Below are 15826 nucleotides of genomic sequence, written 5' to 3' on the forward strand. Positions count from 1 at the left end.
CCCACCCATCGAGATCAGCTATCAATCTGTCATTCATAAAGTTGGGAAGACACATGGGCGAATAACGTCCGCCAGCACGACTGAAAGGCTCAAGATTTTCACGTTTGGGGTAAATCTAAGCGATGATTTTTTGTTTTAATCTTTCAAAAGTGTTGGTTTTTAAAAAAGAATACCTACTTGCACCCAGGAAACAGTCCGTTAACCTTCTGAAACAGCTTGTTGAAGACGGACCATCTTCCATTTCGGATTGCGAGCGCAAAAGCAGAGAGGAGCCACGGAGAAAAGTGCGCCTCTGCAGCTGCAACTTGGTGCGTCTGGGCAAAAACCAAAACTATTCCAGTACGCGTTGACTTGATGGTGTCCTCAATGCTTCAGGCTGTGCACGGTTTAGGAAGGGCAAGAAGAGCAGTGTGTGCTGCCCCCCTCCTCCTCCTCCTCCACCTCCTCCGCCTCCACCACCACCACCACCAGCGCTATGACCCAGCACCGCTGGCCGAGGTGTAGCTACAGTCGGCCCGCCTCCTCGGCGTGGTGGCTCCGTTGTGGATGTGCAGCAGCACCAGACTGGGGGAGCAGAGACGACGACGCATAGACACAGAGAGATGGGAGTCAACACACACACACACACACACACACACACACACACACACACACACACACACACACACACACAGAGGGAAAGACAGGAGCGCGCCAGAGTCAAGTCAGCCGCAACTACCAAGCACGACTTCCTCTTTCATTTTCAAAATAAAAGCCAAAACATTCAACTCTTGGTGGTGTTCAGATATGAAATAAACAGTCATATTTTATAAAGAATTTGAGCAAATTAAGCAATATTACTCACGATGTTCCTCTAGACAGACGTACAATTTTAATGCCTGTGGATATTGCCACATTTTTAATGTGAGATATTCCTGCAAACCTTCGCACAGACACCAGACACCATGACAAGACGATACAAAATGTGTGTCTGTTAACAGTTTATAAATATTTCCATGTTTTCCCCTACAAACCGATGCATTTGTTTTAATTTGAAGGCTTACATCCCGAGTGTTTCCGGTGTTCTTGCGCGCTTGACGCGTCTGGAGAGCGCACTGTTGACGCTGCTGTTCCTGTTCCTGAATTTGGCTGCTGAAAGGGGCCGAGCCACACGCTGCCCAGTGCTCTCCAGAGACACGCTGCTGCTTCCTGATCCACGACTCGGTGGTCGAAGAGGTTGACGGAGACAGCCTCCACCTCCACAGCACGACAGGAGGGCGCACAGGAGCGTCAACCATCACGCACCAAGACTGAAAAGGGGCAGCACTGAACAGAGCTTTGATTGTCTTGCTCTTGTGCCCTTCAGCAAGGCACTGATCAAGCATCCTTTTCTGCTCTTAAAAGTGCCAGCCAGAGCCCAACCATGACCTCTGACCTCCCCAGCAGAGAGAGAGATCAATCTGCAGAGTTATGTTGGATATCACAATGCAAGATTTTATGAATGGCTTGTGTCCAGCGAGCGCCTTCATTCAGATCAGCCTTTCACAAACAGAGCAGCATGCCTGATGTCAGGATGACAATCTACATTTGAACACAGACTTTGATACTGAGGCATGAGAAAAGCTTATTTAATGAACACAAAACCCACAGAAACAATGTGAAGGCAGGAACAGCCTAAACACCGTTCAGACAAGGTCTAACCTGTGTCTTATCTAGCTGGAGATTTAATCGAGGTTCTTTTGTCCGAAGCAAACACGAGTTCTGGCTTTTTCTGGATCACTGTAGATATTTCAGCCCCGGACTTCAAATATCTGCAGAGACTTGCATGTGCTAAAGGAATGTATTCAATTGATTTATTTCACCATGCAGGCTCAAGTCAGTCGTACATTTACATAAATTATAATTGTAAATATCGCCTTGAATTGGAGACGCAAAATAAATCAATGCGGTCCGTTCCTTTACTCTGTTGCACATCTGCAGAGCCAGTGAAATATTTAGAATCACAAAGTTGTAATCCTGCGATAATAATGATATTCAGTCTAGTAGTGATGATAATAAATATAATCTAATTAACCTCAAATCCAGGTCAACCAGATGAATATTTTACATTGTGCGCTGACTGGAAAAAAAACAATGGAAGCTGAAAACAGAGTGCTGAAGCATCATTTGGCTACAAAGTGGCACAGTTGAGATGTTAGATTTAGTTTTTCTCTTCTTGTCTTTTTCTTATTTTCAAATTAAAGTGTTAGTGGAAGGATTTCCTGTATCGGTTTGAGCACTCTGACGTCTTCAGGCCACACTTTGTTCCTGTAACTGTACAGTTCCTGCCTTAGGAATGCATCACCACTCATGTTTATATTTCCACTGATAATATCCATGCAGAGAGGAGACACGTTAATTCATTTACGGGACATCTGCAGAGAAAAACAATCCCGGCATTCAAGTCATTCTGTGCCGTAGCGACACGTATACAGCACTCATACAAATCCTGGTTCAGGTTAAACACACACGCATGTGAATAACTCCTGTTTGAATCTGTTCCAAATAAAGTGAGCTCCCTATCTCTGCAACCTTTGTCGACGTGTTATCAGCTCTCACGCTGCACCTAAACAGCTCTGAGTCGGCAACATGATACAGCATAAAGTGTGCCAGACTCCCTCACGGCCGCAGCAGCATTACATACTGATCATATCGAGAGAGGGGGGGGGGGGGAGAGGTGTGGGAGCTGTGGCGGGTTACGTCAGCATGTGCGCTATCAATCACTGGCATTCCTACACTCTGGAGCAGCTGGTCCATTCAGAGGTCACGTATAACATAATGGATTCTCTCTGACACACTCTGTCGCCGCTTCTTCCATTTTAGCTCGGTGAGAGAAGCCCTTCAGTGGAGAAACAACTTGCGTCAGCTTATTTCACACGTACGACGCTGCCTGTTTGATTCCTTTAAGTGTCGTGGTATTGTCTGTCTGATTATATTTCCTGTTGGCCAGGTATTTAGGAGGTGATGGCTAATAAATAATAACGGTGAAATAAAACCATCAATATGAAATACATTGTCAGGTTTTTAATTTTAGGATACATACCGTATGTATCCTTTAGATAGTGTCTTGATCTGAAAGATTCATCTACAAGCTCCTACGGTCAATCAGGACATTTTACTCTGAGTTATGAAAATTACAAGGTTAAAGGGGCAATATGTAGATTTGGAGAAGAAATTCAAACTCAGAATTTTAATATTTACAATATTAATGAGGTAATAATACAAAATCAGAAATATTAAACTTTTCCATAACTGAATACACCAGCTGTTCTCAGAGGAAAATAAGGTCCCCAGGACACTGTTTGAAGCTAGAATGGTGGCAGGGTCCATAGTGCACATTTAAGTAAAGGAGGTTGGTAAAAAAGAAGCTCTGAGTTGACGAAGCTCTGTCTGTTCAGGGCTCACCTCTGTGCATTCAGACAGAAAACAAATACTTAAAAAAGTTCCCTGCGAAGTTCATGACTGGACATTTTATGAGCTTATGTGAGACGGATATGGATGTGGAACTTATAGGGAGTGCGGTAGATCACAAGGGAAGCCACGACTCTGCCTGTGACCCACCAGTGAACCCTTCTGATCCGCGGCTCTCCGAAGCGGCAGACCGACCATTTTTAGATGTAATTATTACATAACAGGAAGTAACTGACCGGCCTGAGCTGTAAAATCAAACAGATATTATAACTATGTTTAGATGTGTCCGCCAGGTATGAAACATGCTTAAACCACTGACATGAATTGCACTCAGGTGACGGCTTTATCAGCATAGACAGCTGTATTTTTTTTTCTTTGCACACAAATGTATTCTGTTTGACTGTATGTATATATGAGACACAGGAGTCTTATGTTAGAGAAAGATACAAAAGCCACAGAATGATCCCAGCAAATCTTGAGCTGTCAGATGTTTCCTGGACTATTTTAAGTGCACAAAGCGAGCTGCAGTTTGTTTGGGACACGTTGTTGCTGGAGAGCCGCCCGGCATCTCTGATGGGCAACTAAAGTACTAGTTTATCAGCTCGCTACTTTGACCCTGACATTTAAAGACCATGATAAATATTTCCAGCTAATTTCAATTTGATCCAATCCAATCCATTTTAATTGAATTGTGGTAATATTCACAAGACAACCCTCAGTTTTATGGCTTCTTCATTTAATATAATTAAGTATGTTGCAATACTGGAATTTCCCACTTCGATACCTCACAAGAGTGAAGACATTAAATTTTGGATATTTATCAAAGGCTTAAAGGAGACCTATTATGCTTTTTGTTTTTTCCTTTCCTTCAGTGTTTTACATGGGTTCTCGTGTATGAAAGTTAAAAAGGTCAAAGTCGACACCAACAGAAGCTCCTCTCTCCCACAGAAAACACTGCTCCTGAAACACCTCGTCAGTAGTCCCGCCTTTAATGGAGACTGGAGACACAGCGAGCGGTGCTGGCTCAGGCGTGTGTGAACTGACCAATGAGTGTGAGAAACCAGGGCACTTATATGCATTGAAGCATTTAAGCATGTAAACCTGTTCTAGTATTAATCCAAAAATAAAATGATGAACCTGATAATAGCGTAATATGTCTCCTTTAATATAACAAGGCTATAAGACGACAAAGTACGACTTTTCTTGGCTAGTAGCACAATATTCAGAATGTACGATAAATGGATATTTTTGACAACACTACTCCTGACTTTATAATTCTGGCAACTTTTTTTGATGCCTCATTAAAGTTAAAGCGGCAATACCACACTGTAGAAAAATAGTTTTGACAGTCCTGCTCTTTGTTATTATCTAAATGTACTGAAAGTGTCAAAGGTTTTACTATTAATGATGCATTTATGTGTAAGTAGCATTTTGCTGTTGCAGTTGGTTAATATGGAGCTAATTTAGAGTATTTCATAAAAGGCTGACACTAATAATTATTTTCTTTAGACATTAATTTGGCTGATTATGAGTTTGCTTGTTCTTTACAACCAATAATCCAAATCCCCCAAATTATTCATCTTAAAATGAGGAAGAGCAGCATCATCCTCACATTTGAGAGTCTCGGATGGTTTCAGGTCTAATTATATCAACTTTTTATCATATTTTATAAACTCATCATGTACTTTGTGCTGTATGTAAAACATTAATTTGCAAAGTAACTGAAAACTAGGGTTAGGAATCACAGAGTAACTCACGATACACCGCGATGCGATTCGCAACATGTTGCCTAGGATAACGATAGTGTCACAGTGTAGTGATTCTTTGATAATTGTTACATCACAAGACAATCATCAAATGATACATAAATATATCTAACAGAAGAAGACAAAATACCCCTAAAAAGGCAAAGTGCATGAATTATGTATCTATCCACTGTATTGTGGCGACAGTTTCATAGAAATTCACATGAAATGAGATAAAGACAGCATAAAAAGACTGACTGTCTTGTCCATGCCCATATGTGCGTCACTCCAATGTAAAATAGCCATAAATTGGCAAAAGGCCAAACTGCCAGAAAGCAAAACACTAAAAAATTTTGAAAGGAAAGATACAACTACACATCCCTTTACAGACGTTTACACTACAAGCAGTCATGAAGAAGTGACTCTGGTAAGTCCAGTTGTCAGGGGAGTCTGTCTGGAGTGTCCGCATGTTTTAATAAAAATGTTAATATTTGGCATCAGCGCATCGATAGGCGTATCGCAAGAAAAAAGATATACAATATATTGCTGTATAGCTATTTTGTCCCACTGCTACTAATAACTATAGCTGTCAAATAATTTGAGGAAAAAGTTATACATCTGAATGAAATGTTAACTAGAAGAGTAACATGGCATTAGAAATGTTTACGTAAGCATAGCAGTTGAGTCCTGGTTGTGCAGCAGTGAGAATAATGAAAGAAGTATATATTTACAGTAGATCACAGGCAGACACACAGGTCAACAGATGGATTTTGGGGCTAAACCTGCGTCAAACTATCTTTTTTCTTTAGTTTTTCAGTTACAGTTGCAATAAATGAACTCAGCACCACAGACCCAAGAAAACCTCAAAATGTCCGCCAGGGCTCTCTCCGACTTGATCTGTATCAATTTGGACAAGCAGTGCAGCACTCTTTTCTCTGTCAACATTATCCTGCCACCAAATCCCATATCCATCTGTGAATGGATAGCATGTGTGTTACAGAGAAATTTATGGAAATCAAAAAGGTGATGATGAAAGACGCTGAAATCTCATCTGTCTTAATATGGGATGTGTGTGTCACATGCAGCAGGTTCCTATGGCTGTTGGTGAAAGAGCAGCTTTAGTATTGTCCGCTGGGGGATCAACAGCTGACTGAAGAGTGAAGTGCTCGGCAGCCATGCTTAACTGTTCTTCCCCTCTCGGCTGTTTTTAGCAAACATCCTCCTGATGACTACGGCCTCTGTCTCCCAACAGAAGAGCTGCACATCTTCAGACGTGTGTGCGCTTGTTCACACACAGCCTCGCCCCCCTACCCCCACATTACAGACCTCATCCACTTAAGCACATTTCTGATTCAAAGCACTGTACAAGCTTTTTGCACGCTGCACGCACACACACACACACACACACACACACACACACACACACACACACACACGCCCCAGATGTAAGTGAAACATTTACAGATCACATGCAAGCAAACATGAACACATCTACACACGCACAGGAGTGTACTTGCATCCACACAGGCACACACACACACACACACACACACACACACACACACACACACACACACACACACACACACACACATATCACATGCGGCAGACACACACCACAGAGACTTCCAGTCCCCTCCCCCCAACTGAATAGTCTGTTCTGACAATCCACAGGACAGCCGGAGCATTGACGTCAGAGGCAGGCCCATGAAAATACAGGGTCCCTGGGGGGCTGAGGGAGTTATGCACATCTTCACAGCTTGGCTCGCAACTAGTTCAACAACCAATGAGCATATTACTGCCTCTGTTTACTCTTATTCGTTGGAAAATGCTATAATAATAAAAAAAGAAAAAAAGGTTCCACATTTACACAGAGCCTGGCATGCACACATTTGCATGCGACTGCAATGCGGATCATCTGAAACGTGACGTCAATGGACGTCACTGCACTGTGATCCATTAGGACAAATGTGAGATAGGTGCATAATTTAAGTTAATGGAAATACAAATCACAGCACATCATTACCTGCCCTCTGTCGTCTTAATAATTGCCATTTTGAATAACGGCTGTCAGACTGTAGTATATTAGACATGCCCAGAGGAAAGGTTTGTTGCTCGCTCAGACATCCTCACAGTCCCCAGAGAAAAGATGACATCTTTGTTTACCGCTCAATGTTCTCAACCTCCTTCTGTTTTTTGTTTTTTTTCGTCTTCTCACACATCATTGGGACATCAGAGCCATTAATCTCATTGTTCAGTCTTGTTCACCTCCTCTCACCTTTCCTGAGATCGTCTATGACAAAATTATGTAACATAGTTACTGTTCTGCAACCAGACACAGTATGTGTTGCTCTTGTCTTAGCCGTGTTCTTGTACAAAATGATCCCGCAATGATCATTATATTGAAAGAGTATCAGTTCATGTGTGTGTATCTGTGTGTGTGTGTGTTAATATATCAAAGACAAGAACAAAAATGGCAGGGGGTAAATATATAATAAAATATTGGTTTATTTTGAATACAGTAATAATAAATACAAGTGCACAAATTAGTAGTAATAAGAAGTTGTCCATTGAAAATACAGATTTTAACTGTACGTTTGAATTGTCCCAAAGTGAATAACTTTATAGACCACATCACTACAGACCATTGAGAGACCACAACTGGCCTGTATAATTAAATTATATTTAAAATAATCAGCAAGTCACTACATCAAACATTGCACATGCTGTATTCATTCACATAAAATGAATTGCGAGAGTCTGACCTCACAAGACCCAGTAAGTATTAGTAACTCTAAAGTTCTTCAGTCATTAGCTTGTAGCTTGTAAGCTAACAATCCCTTTGTTGCTGTTGTTTCAAATAAGATGACAACCCAGACCAAAAGGGAGAATCATCCCAGTCGCCAGGATAAAATGTTGGCAGTAAACATTTCTGCAGACTACTGATACGTTCACATTTGTGCAGCTCATAGGCCTACATACCATGTTGACACTTCTACAAAATTTGTCACGTCACATTCGCATTACATTTTCATGACCTGACTTTTTTATCAGGAGGTGGAGGGAATGCTGGTGGAGTTGCAGGGAAAGGCTGCCAAGCCAGTGACCGCAAGACTGTGTTACAACATTTGTAAGTGAGAAACTACTGGATATTTTTAAAGAGACCTCAGGATTTCCTGCCGTGTTTTTATCGAGTTACTACAAAAATAGGCTGGGAAATGTTGTTAAACTTTGCCAAAAAAAAACCATTGGCACTAACCTGAATGATCTTGGCCACGTTTTTATCAGATCAGAGTCACTCAGAGGACAGAAGCCATTTTTGGTAGACCCTCATCACCCTCTCCATGCAGATTTTCGACTATACTTGTTATTTTAATGATGACCTCCTGTATGTTGTATGTTTTATGTATTTGCAGGAACGTACATTGTCAACACTCTGGCGACTGGGTTGGGAGAATACAAAGAAGCATGAAAGCAGAGGTCGGAAGGCTTTTCTATGCATTACATGTCTCCTGAGATTATTCCTCACTCAGCCTGTCTGAGTGCACATGAATTGGTGTGATGTCATCACTGTGCCATCCAGAGGGTGTTGGGTTATCAAAATTATGACCATGATATTTATCACCAAGGGGACAGTCACTATCCTGGTTTTACCATCTTGTCAAGGGTATGTTCTATGTAGTATGTATGAGTTTCTTAAAAATAGCTCAAAGCGATGTGATCTGGGGCCACTGTCAATGTAAATGCAACATTGATAGGTTTAGCAAGTATGATGTTTTTGTGTGTGGAAGTATTGAGTAGAAACAGACTGATTTTCTATTTAAACAGATGATCTGTGGAATTTTTCGGTTATGCAACAGAAGCTTTTACGGTTGCCTTCTTGTTGTTATAAAACTGAACCTGGATCCAAGCTCTCAATGAGATCCAAATGTACACTTAAAATACTCAGGTTTTTATAGGTGATGCTCCATCTCTTTTCAGTGCTGCAGCCAATTCTGGTGAGAAATAGGGAGAAAAAAACCCCATTCTGTAGTAGCTCATGTGTCCGGCTGCAGAACCTGGGCAAACTCCGCCTTGTGAGGACCATGAGGCTCCATCTCCTCAAGGCAGGAGTCCATCTGAGCATCTGAACAGCTGCCACATGTACTAACTTGCATGCTTCTTGGAGGACTTCCTTCCATGTGCTGAACATGATGACAGGAAATTAAGAGTTGAGTGCAATGGAACCATTAAAAACAAGCATTGTCACATCAATGGAAGCACTGTGTAGATTACCCAGCAGGGAATACATACTGTGTCCCCAAGGGCAAGTGTCCACTAATAAAACTTGGCTCTTCAGCTGCTTGCATGTCCCTCCAGAAGAGGCGCAGAGCTGCTTGTCAACAGGAAACAGGCTGATCTGGTGAAGGTTGCCTTTTATGGACTCACTGACAGTAACAGCGTGTTCAGGGAACCTGAGGAGGATGAGGGTCCTAACGTTCATTTGGGGTGGAGCTGATTGGATGACCGATCTCATTTGTAACTCAGTCCTGTTCTTTCCATTATGGTTTATTATGGGATATAGGATTCTGCTGTCTGCTCTGCTTCCTCTGCAGATATCTTACACACATAACAGTGTTGCTGCCCTTTGCAGCAGGCAAAGGAAGCAGGCCTCTGCACATCCAGCATCTCCAGTATGAGGAGCCTCTGGTTGCAACATGTTCTCACTCCCAACTTGTTAAATGAGGTAGCATGGTCAGTGACTGGGTTAAGGCAACAAAACTACTTGGTTAGGTTTAGGGAACAAAACTACTTGGTTAGGTTTAGGGAACAAACTACTTGGTTAGGTTTAGGGTTTAGGGAACAAACTACTTGGTTAGGTTTAGGGAACAAAACTATTTGGCAGGTTTAGGGAACAAAACTATTTGGTCAGGTTTAGGGAACAAAACTACTTGGTTAGGTTTAGGGAATAAAACTACTTGGCTAGGTTTAGGGAACAAAACTAATCGGTTCTGATACCCAACAAATCAACAGTGGTTCAGTCAGTCAAGCCCAAGCAAAAAACAACAGCAACAATACTTGACCTGCAAAATTACCACACATGATATCTCGGCTTCTTGCACCAGATATGTCAATTAATAAAGAAGATGCGCAGATGTAATGCCTACATCTGACTAAAACCTTGAGTTTGAAATAACCTGTTTTTCTAAATCTGTTATTTGTTATTCTAACTGTTAAAGTCTTGCAACCCAATCGCCAGAATAAATTATGTCAATGTACATTTTTTGCAATCCAATGATATGTTGAAATTTTACATTTCTGTGGTTTCAATTTTATATTGTGACAAAACAGTGCTAAACGTGTGATAGGTTTAGGATTAGGCGTAAAAGCCACTTGGTCAGGGTGAGGAAAATGCTTTCGCCTTAAAATACCTGTTTTGGTCACCACAAACACAAGCTGGAAATTGTTTGGAGGTCTCCCTAAAAATATTCAGTGGTTTTACACTTACAAATGTTAAAACACAGCCTGAGACTGTGGTCACTGGCTTGGCAGCCTTCCTGCCTATAGTTCCAACACCATCCTCAGCACCTCTCGATATGAAAGTCAGGTCATTAACATGTAATGTCATTGTGATATGACATATTCTGTAGGAATGCCAATATAATAATATTGTAAAAGCATTCATTAATAAACAGTACATTTATAGTTAGTCAAACTTTAGTTAATAGTTATTTCACTGTTAACAAAACCATTTGTTTATTGTAAAGTGGCAACTGATGTTTATAAACCTTTACAATTTCTTAAAAAAATGGTTTACAAAGTATTTCATTGTTTTTTTTAACAGTGAAACAACTATTAAATAAAGTTTAATTAACTATAACTTTACCATTTATTATTGATGGTTATTATAAAGTGTCCCTGTTGATGGCCCTATCTACAAAAACAAGACAAAACAAAACAAAACAATACAAAACAAAACGTTGCAATAAACAGTAGTTTTCCTTTAGGCTTTATGTGGTCCCTGTAGACAGAAGAATGTGTGTAACATCAGTAACATTTCTAATATCTCAAGCAATTCAATTCATTCATAATATTGATCTCTTTTAGTTATTTTGATAATAGTGTATATGTCATTATTCCTTCTCTATGAAATGTGCTTCAGGTCAGGAGGTTCAGGAGAAGTAAAGTGGTTAGAGCAAGACAGACGTTACATAAGCAAATGTTCAAATTCTGTATGATTAATTATTTAATCCCTGCAGGGATTCATCTACATGGAGGTCAAAGGTCAGGGCGAACTGTAGCACCCCTGGTAGCTGATGGGTATTTTCCTGCAACGCTGCAACCTGAAGAAAGGTCACTGTAGACATTTTTAAAAAAAGCATCCAAACAGTGGTGACGTAGGTTTGTGAGGCAGCACTTGGAGCAGCAGAGCTTACTCTGACTGCGAAATGAAGCGTTTGTAAATTCAGAGCACTGCCAGAATTCCTCTGCCTAAATTCAGAGATGAGTCAACACACCGTTAGCAGACGATGTGGACAACTGTGCAACAGTGCAACTCTGGACAAATGGTATCAAGCTAAATGACCTGTACAGGATGAAAAATTTGAATCTACTGCTATGGAGTTCATATTAAGAAGACGCTGAAACTATAAAAAACATATACTAAAACATTTGAATATTTAATAACTTAAAGCATATAATACAGCGAAAACTGAACTCAATAGTTTGTTAGTAATTTGTAGACATGAAAGCTGTAAGTGAGACAGATTTAACCCATTTTTGAAGCGCTTTTATTAATCTGTCGCCAATATTTTGTTTATTCAAAGCCTGTTCAGCACATGACGGGCTTAACAGAACGACACTGTGCAGTAGGTGGAAAAATGTAATGACGTGATCCACGATGACCATATTTCATTGACCATTTCAACAGTTTAACTGCAGCAGCCGCCTGAAACAGTGGAAGCCTTCTTCTGCTCGTGTGCCACATGCTGACAAATTTAATGTGACCATATAACACCTCTAATGCTCTCAGTGGCTCGCTGTGATTCAGACCTCGCACTGCACAATTAAATTCAAAAGCAAAGGGGATTAACGTGGATAATATGGCGAGAAATAAATGAAAGAAACGTTGATAAGGTTTCCTATCAACGCGCGGGAGAAAAGAGAGCGCACAGCGGACAGGTGGTGCAGATATGTGATGTGCGGAGCTGCGTGGAGCGCTGCAGTGGAGGGAACTGCAGAAAGAAGCACATGAATAAAGAAAAAAAAACATTTAAATGGGTGAAAAAAAAAGCTGTGATGAAAGAAGTGTGCAGGGGGGTGGGGGGTGGGTGGGGGGGTGGTTTGTTGGTGGGTGTATCTGCGTCAGAGCTGGAGCCAATGAAGTCAGAGATGGGGCAGGCTCGAGCTGGAGACGCTGTTACTGCCACTCACAGCACCCGCCTGGGCCTCATGTCCTCTACGTCACAGAGCTGGCACAAATTATGCCTGCCTGAACGTTTGTTAACACACACACACATGCACACACACACACACACACACACACACACGAACACACACACACACACAAGGTAAAATGTAATTGATGTGCATTACACTCTTACAGTGTACAGTGCCTTTCAATGGCATTTAAATCAGCACCAGCAGACGTGTATTTTACTCCCTAAAATAAAATAAAAGCACAAAGATTTGACTGAGAAGTGAGGACGATTTTTACAGTTTTCCATACATTATTCTTTGCACCTTTTACAACATCAAGCTGCTAATGATCTAGTTAACATTTGTATTTAAGTAAATGCAGCTTATAGCCTGATAGCTGATGCAAGTGCCAATATTTCCAGAGAAACCAAATGGCTTTTTAGCATCAGTATCAAAGCTAATAAAGTATTATATACGCTGTATTTGTGCTGAATTAAAAGTCTTTTTGACAATTGGCTCTAAGTGTACTTAAAAATTAGCTCATTAATTAAGGACCCCCCTCCAAAATGCAGATATACTGTAGTCTTTGGTAATAAAATCCTATAAAGAAATTAAGGACAGTACTGATCATAGAACAATATTAGTTCTTTCACAACTGCAAAAAAAAAAGGAAAGAAAAATATCACAGACACACACACAGCCCAGCATTTACAACACAACACACACTCCTGCATCTCTCACACATGCAAATCCTGGTTACTCAGATTAGCGGGCAGTGTTTCTGTTGGCACCACTTCTGACCTAGATTATCACATCCGTAATTCTAGAGAGGATGACTATGATGATGATAAGCATGTGGTCAGAGGTCTGTGGAGGGGAAAGAGAGAGAGCAAAAAAAAAAACAACAACAAACACAACAGAACAAAACAAACGGTGCTCGTCGGCTTTGCTGACGTCACTCAGCCATGTAAAACGCTTCACTGTGCAATCTTGTAAAACTGCGGGCAAAATGGGAGGTCAAACGTGTCTCTTCACATGTGCGCATGAGAGCGGGCACCTGCCATTGCGTGTTGAGCACCACTGGCGCAGGAGGACAGCTGCAAATGTTATCCAACTGGAATGAAAAATGTAAAAATGTGAATCCTATTGTCTCAGCTTATTTCAAATATATTTTTTTCATCGGGTAAATTAAAATTCTGCAGGTGTGATCATTTTTTAATCAGTATTTGAGTTAAAAAATGTTTCAGAATTGTATTTATTTATTTATTTTGTTGCTTCTAACACAACAAGGAGAGCAGCAGCTGCAGCTCTGCCGGCAGGAGTCACATCCTATAGGTGATGACGCAAGCAAGGAGACATGAGCCATGACCTCATCAGCTCCCCATCAAACCATCGCTCTACTCTCTTCCTCACACACACACACACACACAAACACACACACACACACACACACACACACACACACACACACACAATGATAAGTTACTACTAGCTATAAAAATCCCTGCGCTGGATGCTAACAGCGTCCTGGTCAGACGGAAGCCTTTCAAACACACAGTCGGATCATTAATTACAGCTGAGTGATGTCACACAGCCTGTCAGTGTGCGTTACTTGTGAGGGTGTGTATACAGTCAGGTGCAAGCATTAGACGTGGACCATCAAGAGGAAATGATCTCTGATACAACAACCCAGTTAACCTTTATAAAATTTTAAATATTTTTTAAAAATGTATTTTTCACATTTGAATACTTTCCTAACATGCTTTTATTTTATAAGGACAACGAGGAAGAATTAGTGCTTTAATATTTAATTGTAATTTCAAATAATATGAGAAAATGACAAAAACAGTATAAATTCTTATGAAATATTCAATTATTACAATATAATTTCATTGATATACATAATGTGCAATAATGCTGTGTTTCTAATATAAAAAAACCCAGCAACATTCAAATGTTTAAATAGTAGTTTTTTGATGTTTTGTTTGGTTTAGTTCCATTCAGTGTTAACAAAAGCTATATGGGGAGAAAAAACCCCACTGGGATTGATGAAAGAACATCATTTTTATGAGTTGTTATAAATATATTTTGTGTCTCAGAAAAGAAATAGAGAGAGAACGAGACAGAGAGCTCCATACTGAGCTCAAAGAATTCGGGGAGTGGCTGCGGGGACGAGCGGTAAGTGGCTGCCTGCGGCTCTCATCAGAAGCCAAACAAAGTCAGTATGAATCATAGGTGAGAAATATGGGTGCTGACGTACAGGCCTGTCAATCTGTCCGCACAGCAGACATCAGAACGGGCCAAGACGGCCGAGCAGCCAGACGTCAGGTCTGCCTGTTTACTGATAACACATGGTCACAATCCACTCATGAACTAAACACACCAACACACATACACACTCGCCCCGACCCTTACTCACACTGTTGCACTGTATTCATGCTCAATATTTCAACAACTTTATTTTCCTGATTTATTCTGTTTTACAATCCAATCGTTTGTAATGAGAATTTGTTCAGCACTGCAGTCTGAAATTGTGAAATTAAAAATCAATGACCTCAGTTTAATGTTACAACAATGACTTCACTTCAACAATCAAATTTAATTGTTTTTCTGTTTTTTCCTGCCTTCTGCTACGTCACAAACAGCTGTGATGTTCAGGTAAATCTATCTTTTTTGTGGATCCTTTCATCAGTCACTAACAAATCTGCAAAAGATAATAATAATTTTAAAAGATGTTCAATCCACAGTTTGCTGGTTGTCTGCTCCATGGTGAACGTCTCTGATGCCGCTCCCTGCTTTTCACAGTTATACTTTAGCCCCACCTAGTGTCTGTCTGTCTGATGGAGGCATCTAGTAACTTGAGTCAAATTAAAGGGAGGGCAAAGGTCAAAATAAATCTAAAAATGTAAAAACTGAAAATAAAATACAAATGACGATATGAAGAAATTTTGGATTCTTTCCTTATGCAAATCTTCGTGTGGACGATTGTGACCTGCAACTCACATTAAGACCACTAAGCGGTGTTCTTGTACAAGCTGAGCTCGTTCTAATCAGTCTAAAGCTCATAAAGTGAAGCGTCTGAGCTACATTGTCCTCAGAGAAGAACAAGGATGAGAATATTCATGAGAACTTGTGAGTGTTTGAATGTGTGTGGGGTTGCATGTGGTTTATACACTAAATGCTCTGTGACGTCAAAGAGCCCCGCGAGCCTCGGCTGCGCTTCCACAGTTTTCAGCATCGTGGGCACAGAGCCA

The 15826-nt window shown here is 40.7% G+C and overlaps 1 protein-coding gene across 6 annotated transcripts in view; it reads right to left on the reverse strand.

The window, feature by feature from the left end:
• Window positions 1-15826, reverse strand: part of pde10a (phosphodiesterase 10A) — a 67794-nt gene that overhangs the window by 43876 nt on the left and 8092 nt on the right. For 2 of the 6 annotated variants that reach the window (XM_084376036.1, XM_084376035.1), the window contains exon 1: window positions 178-422. The exons of the other annotated variants lie outside the window; for them this stretch is intronic. In XM_084376036.1, coding sequence (XP_084232162.1) covers window positions 178-241 — 64 coding nt within the window. In that variant the 5' untranslated portion in view covers window positions 242-422. Of the gene's footprint in view, window positions 1-177; window positions 423-15826 lie in introns of those variants that run through there. 6 annotated transcript variants of the gene reach the window in all.

This window comes from Pagrus pagrus (genome assembly GCF_965226575.1).
Source record: "Pagrus pagrus genome assembly, chromosome: 15".
In the NCBI taxonomy this organism is placed as follows: Eukaryota; Metazoa; Chordata; class Actinopteri; order Spariformes; family Sparidae; genus Pagrus; species Pagrus pagrus.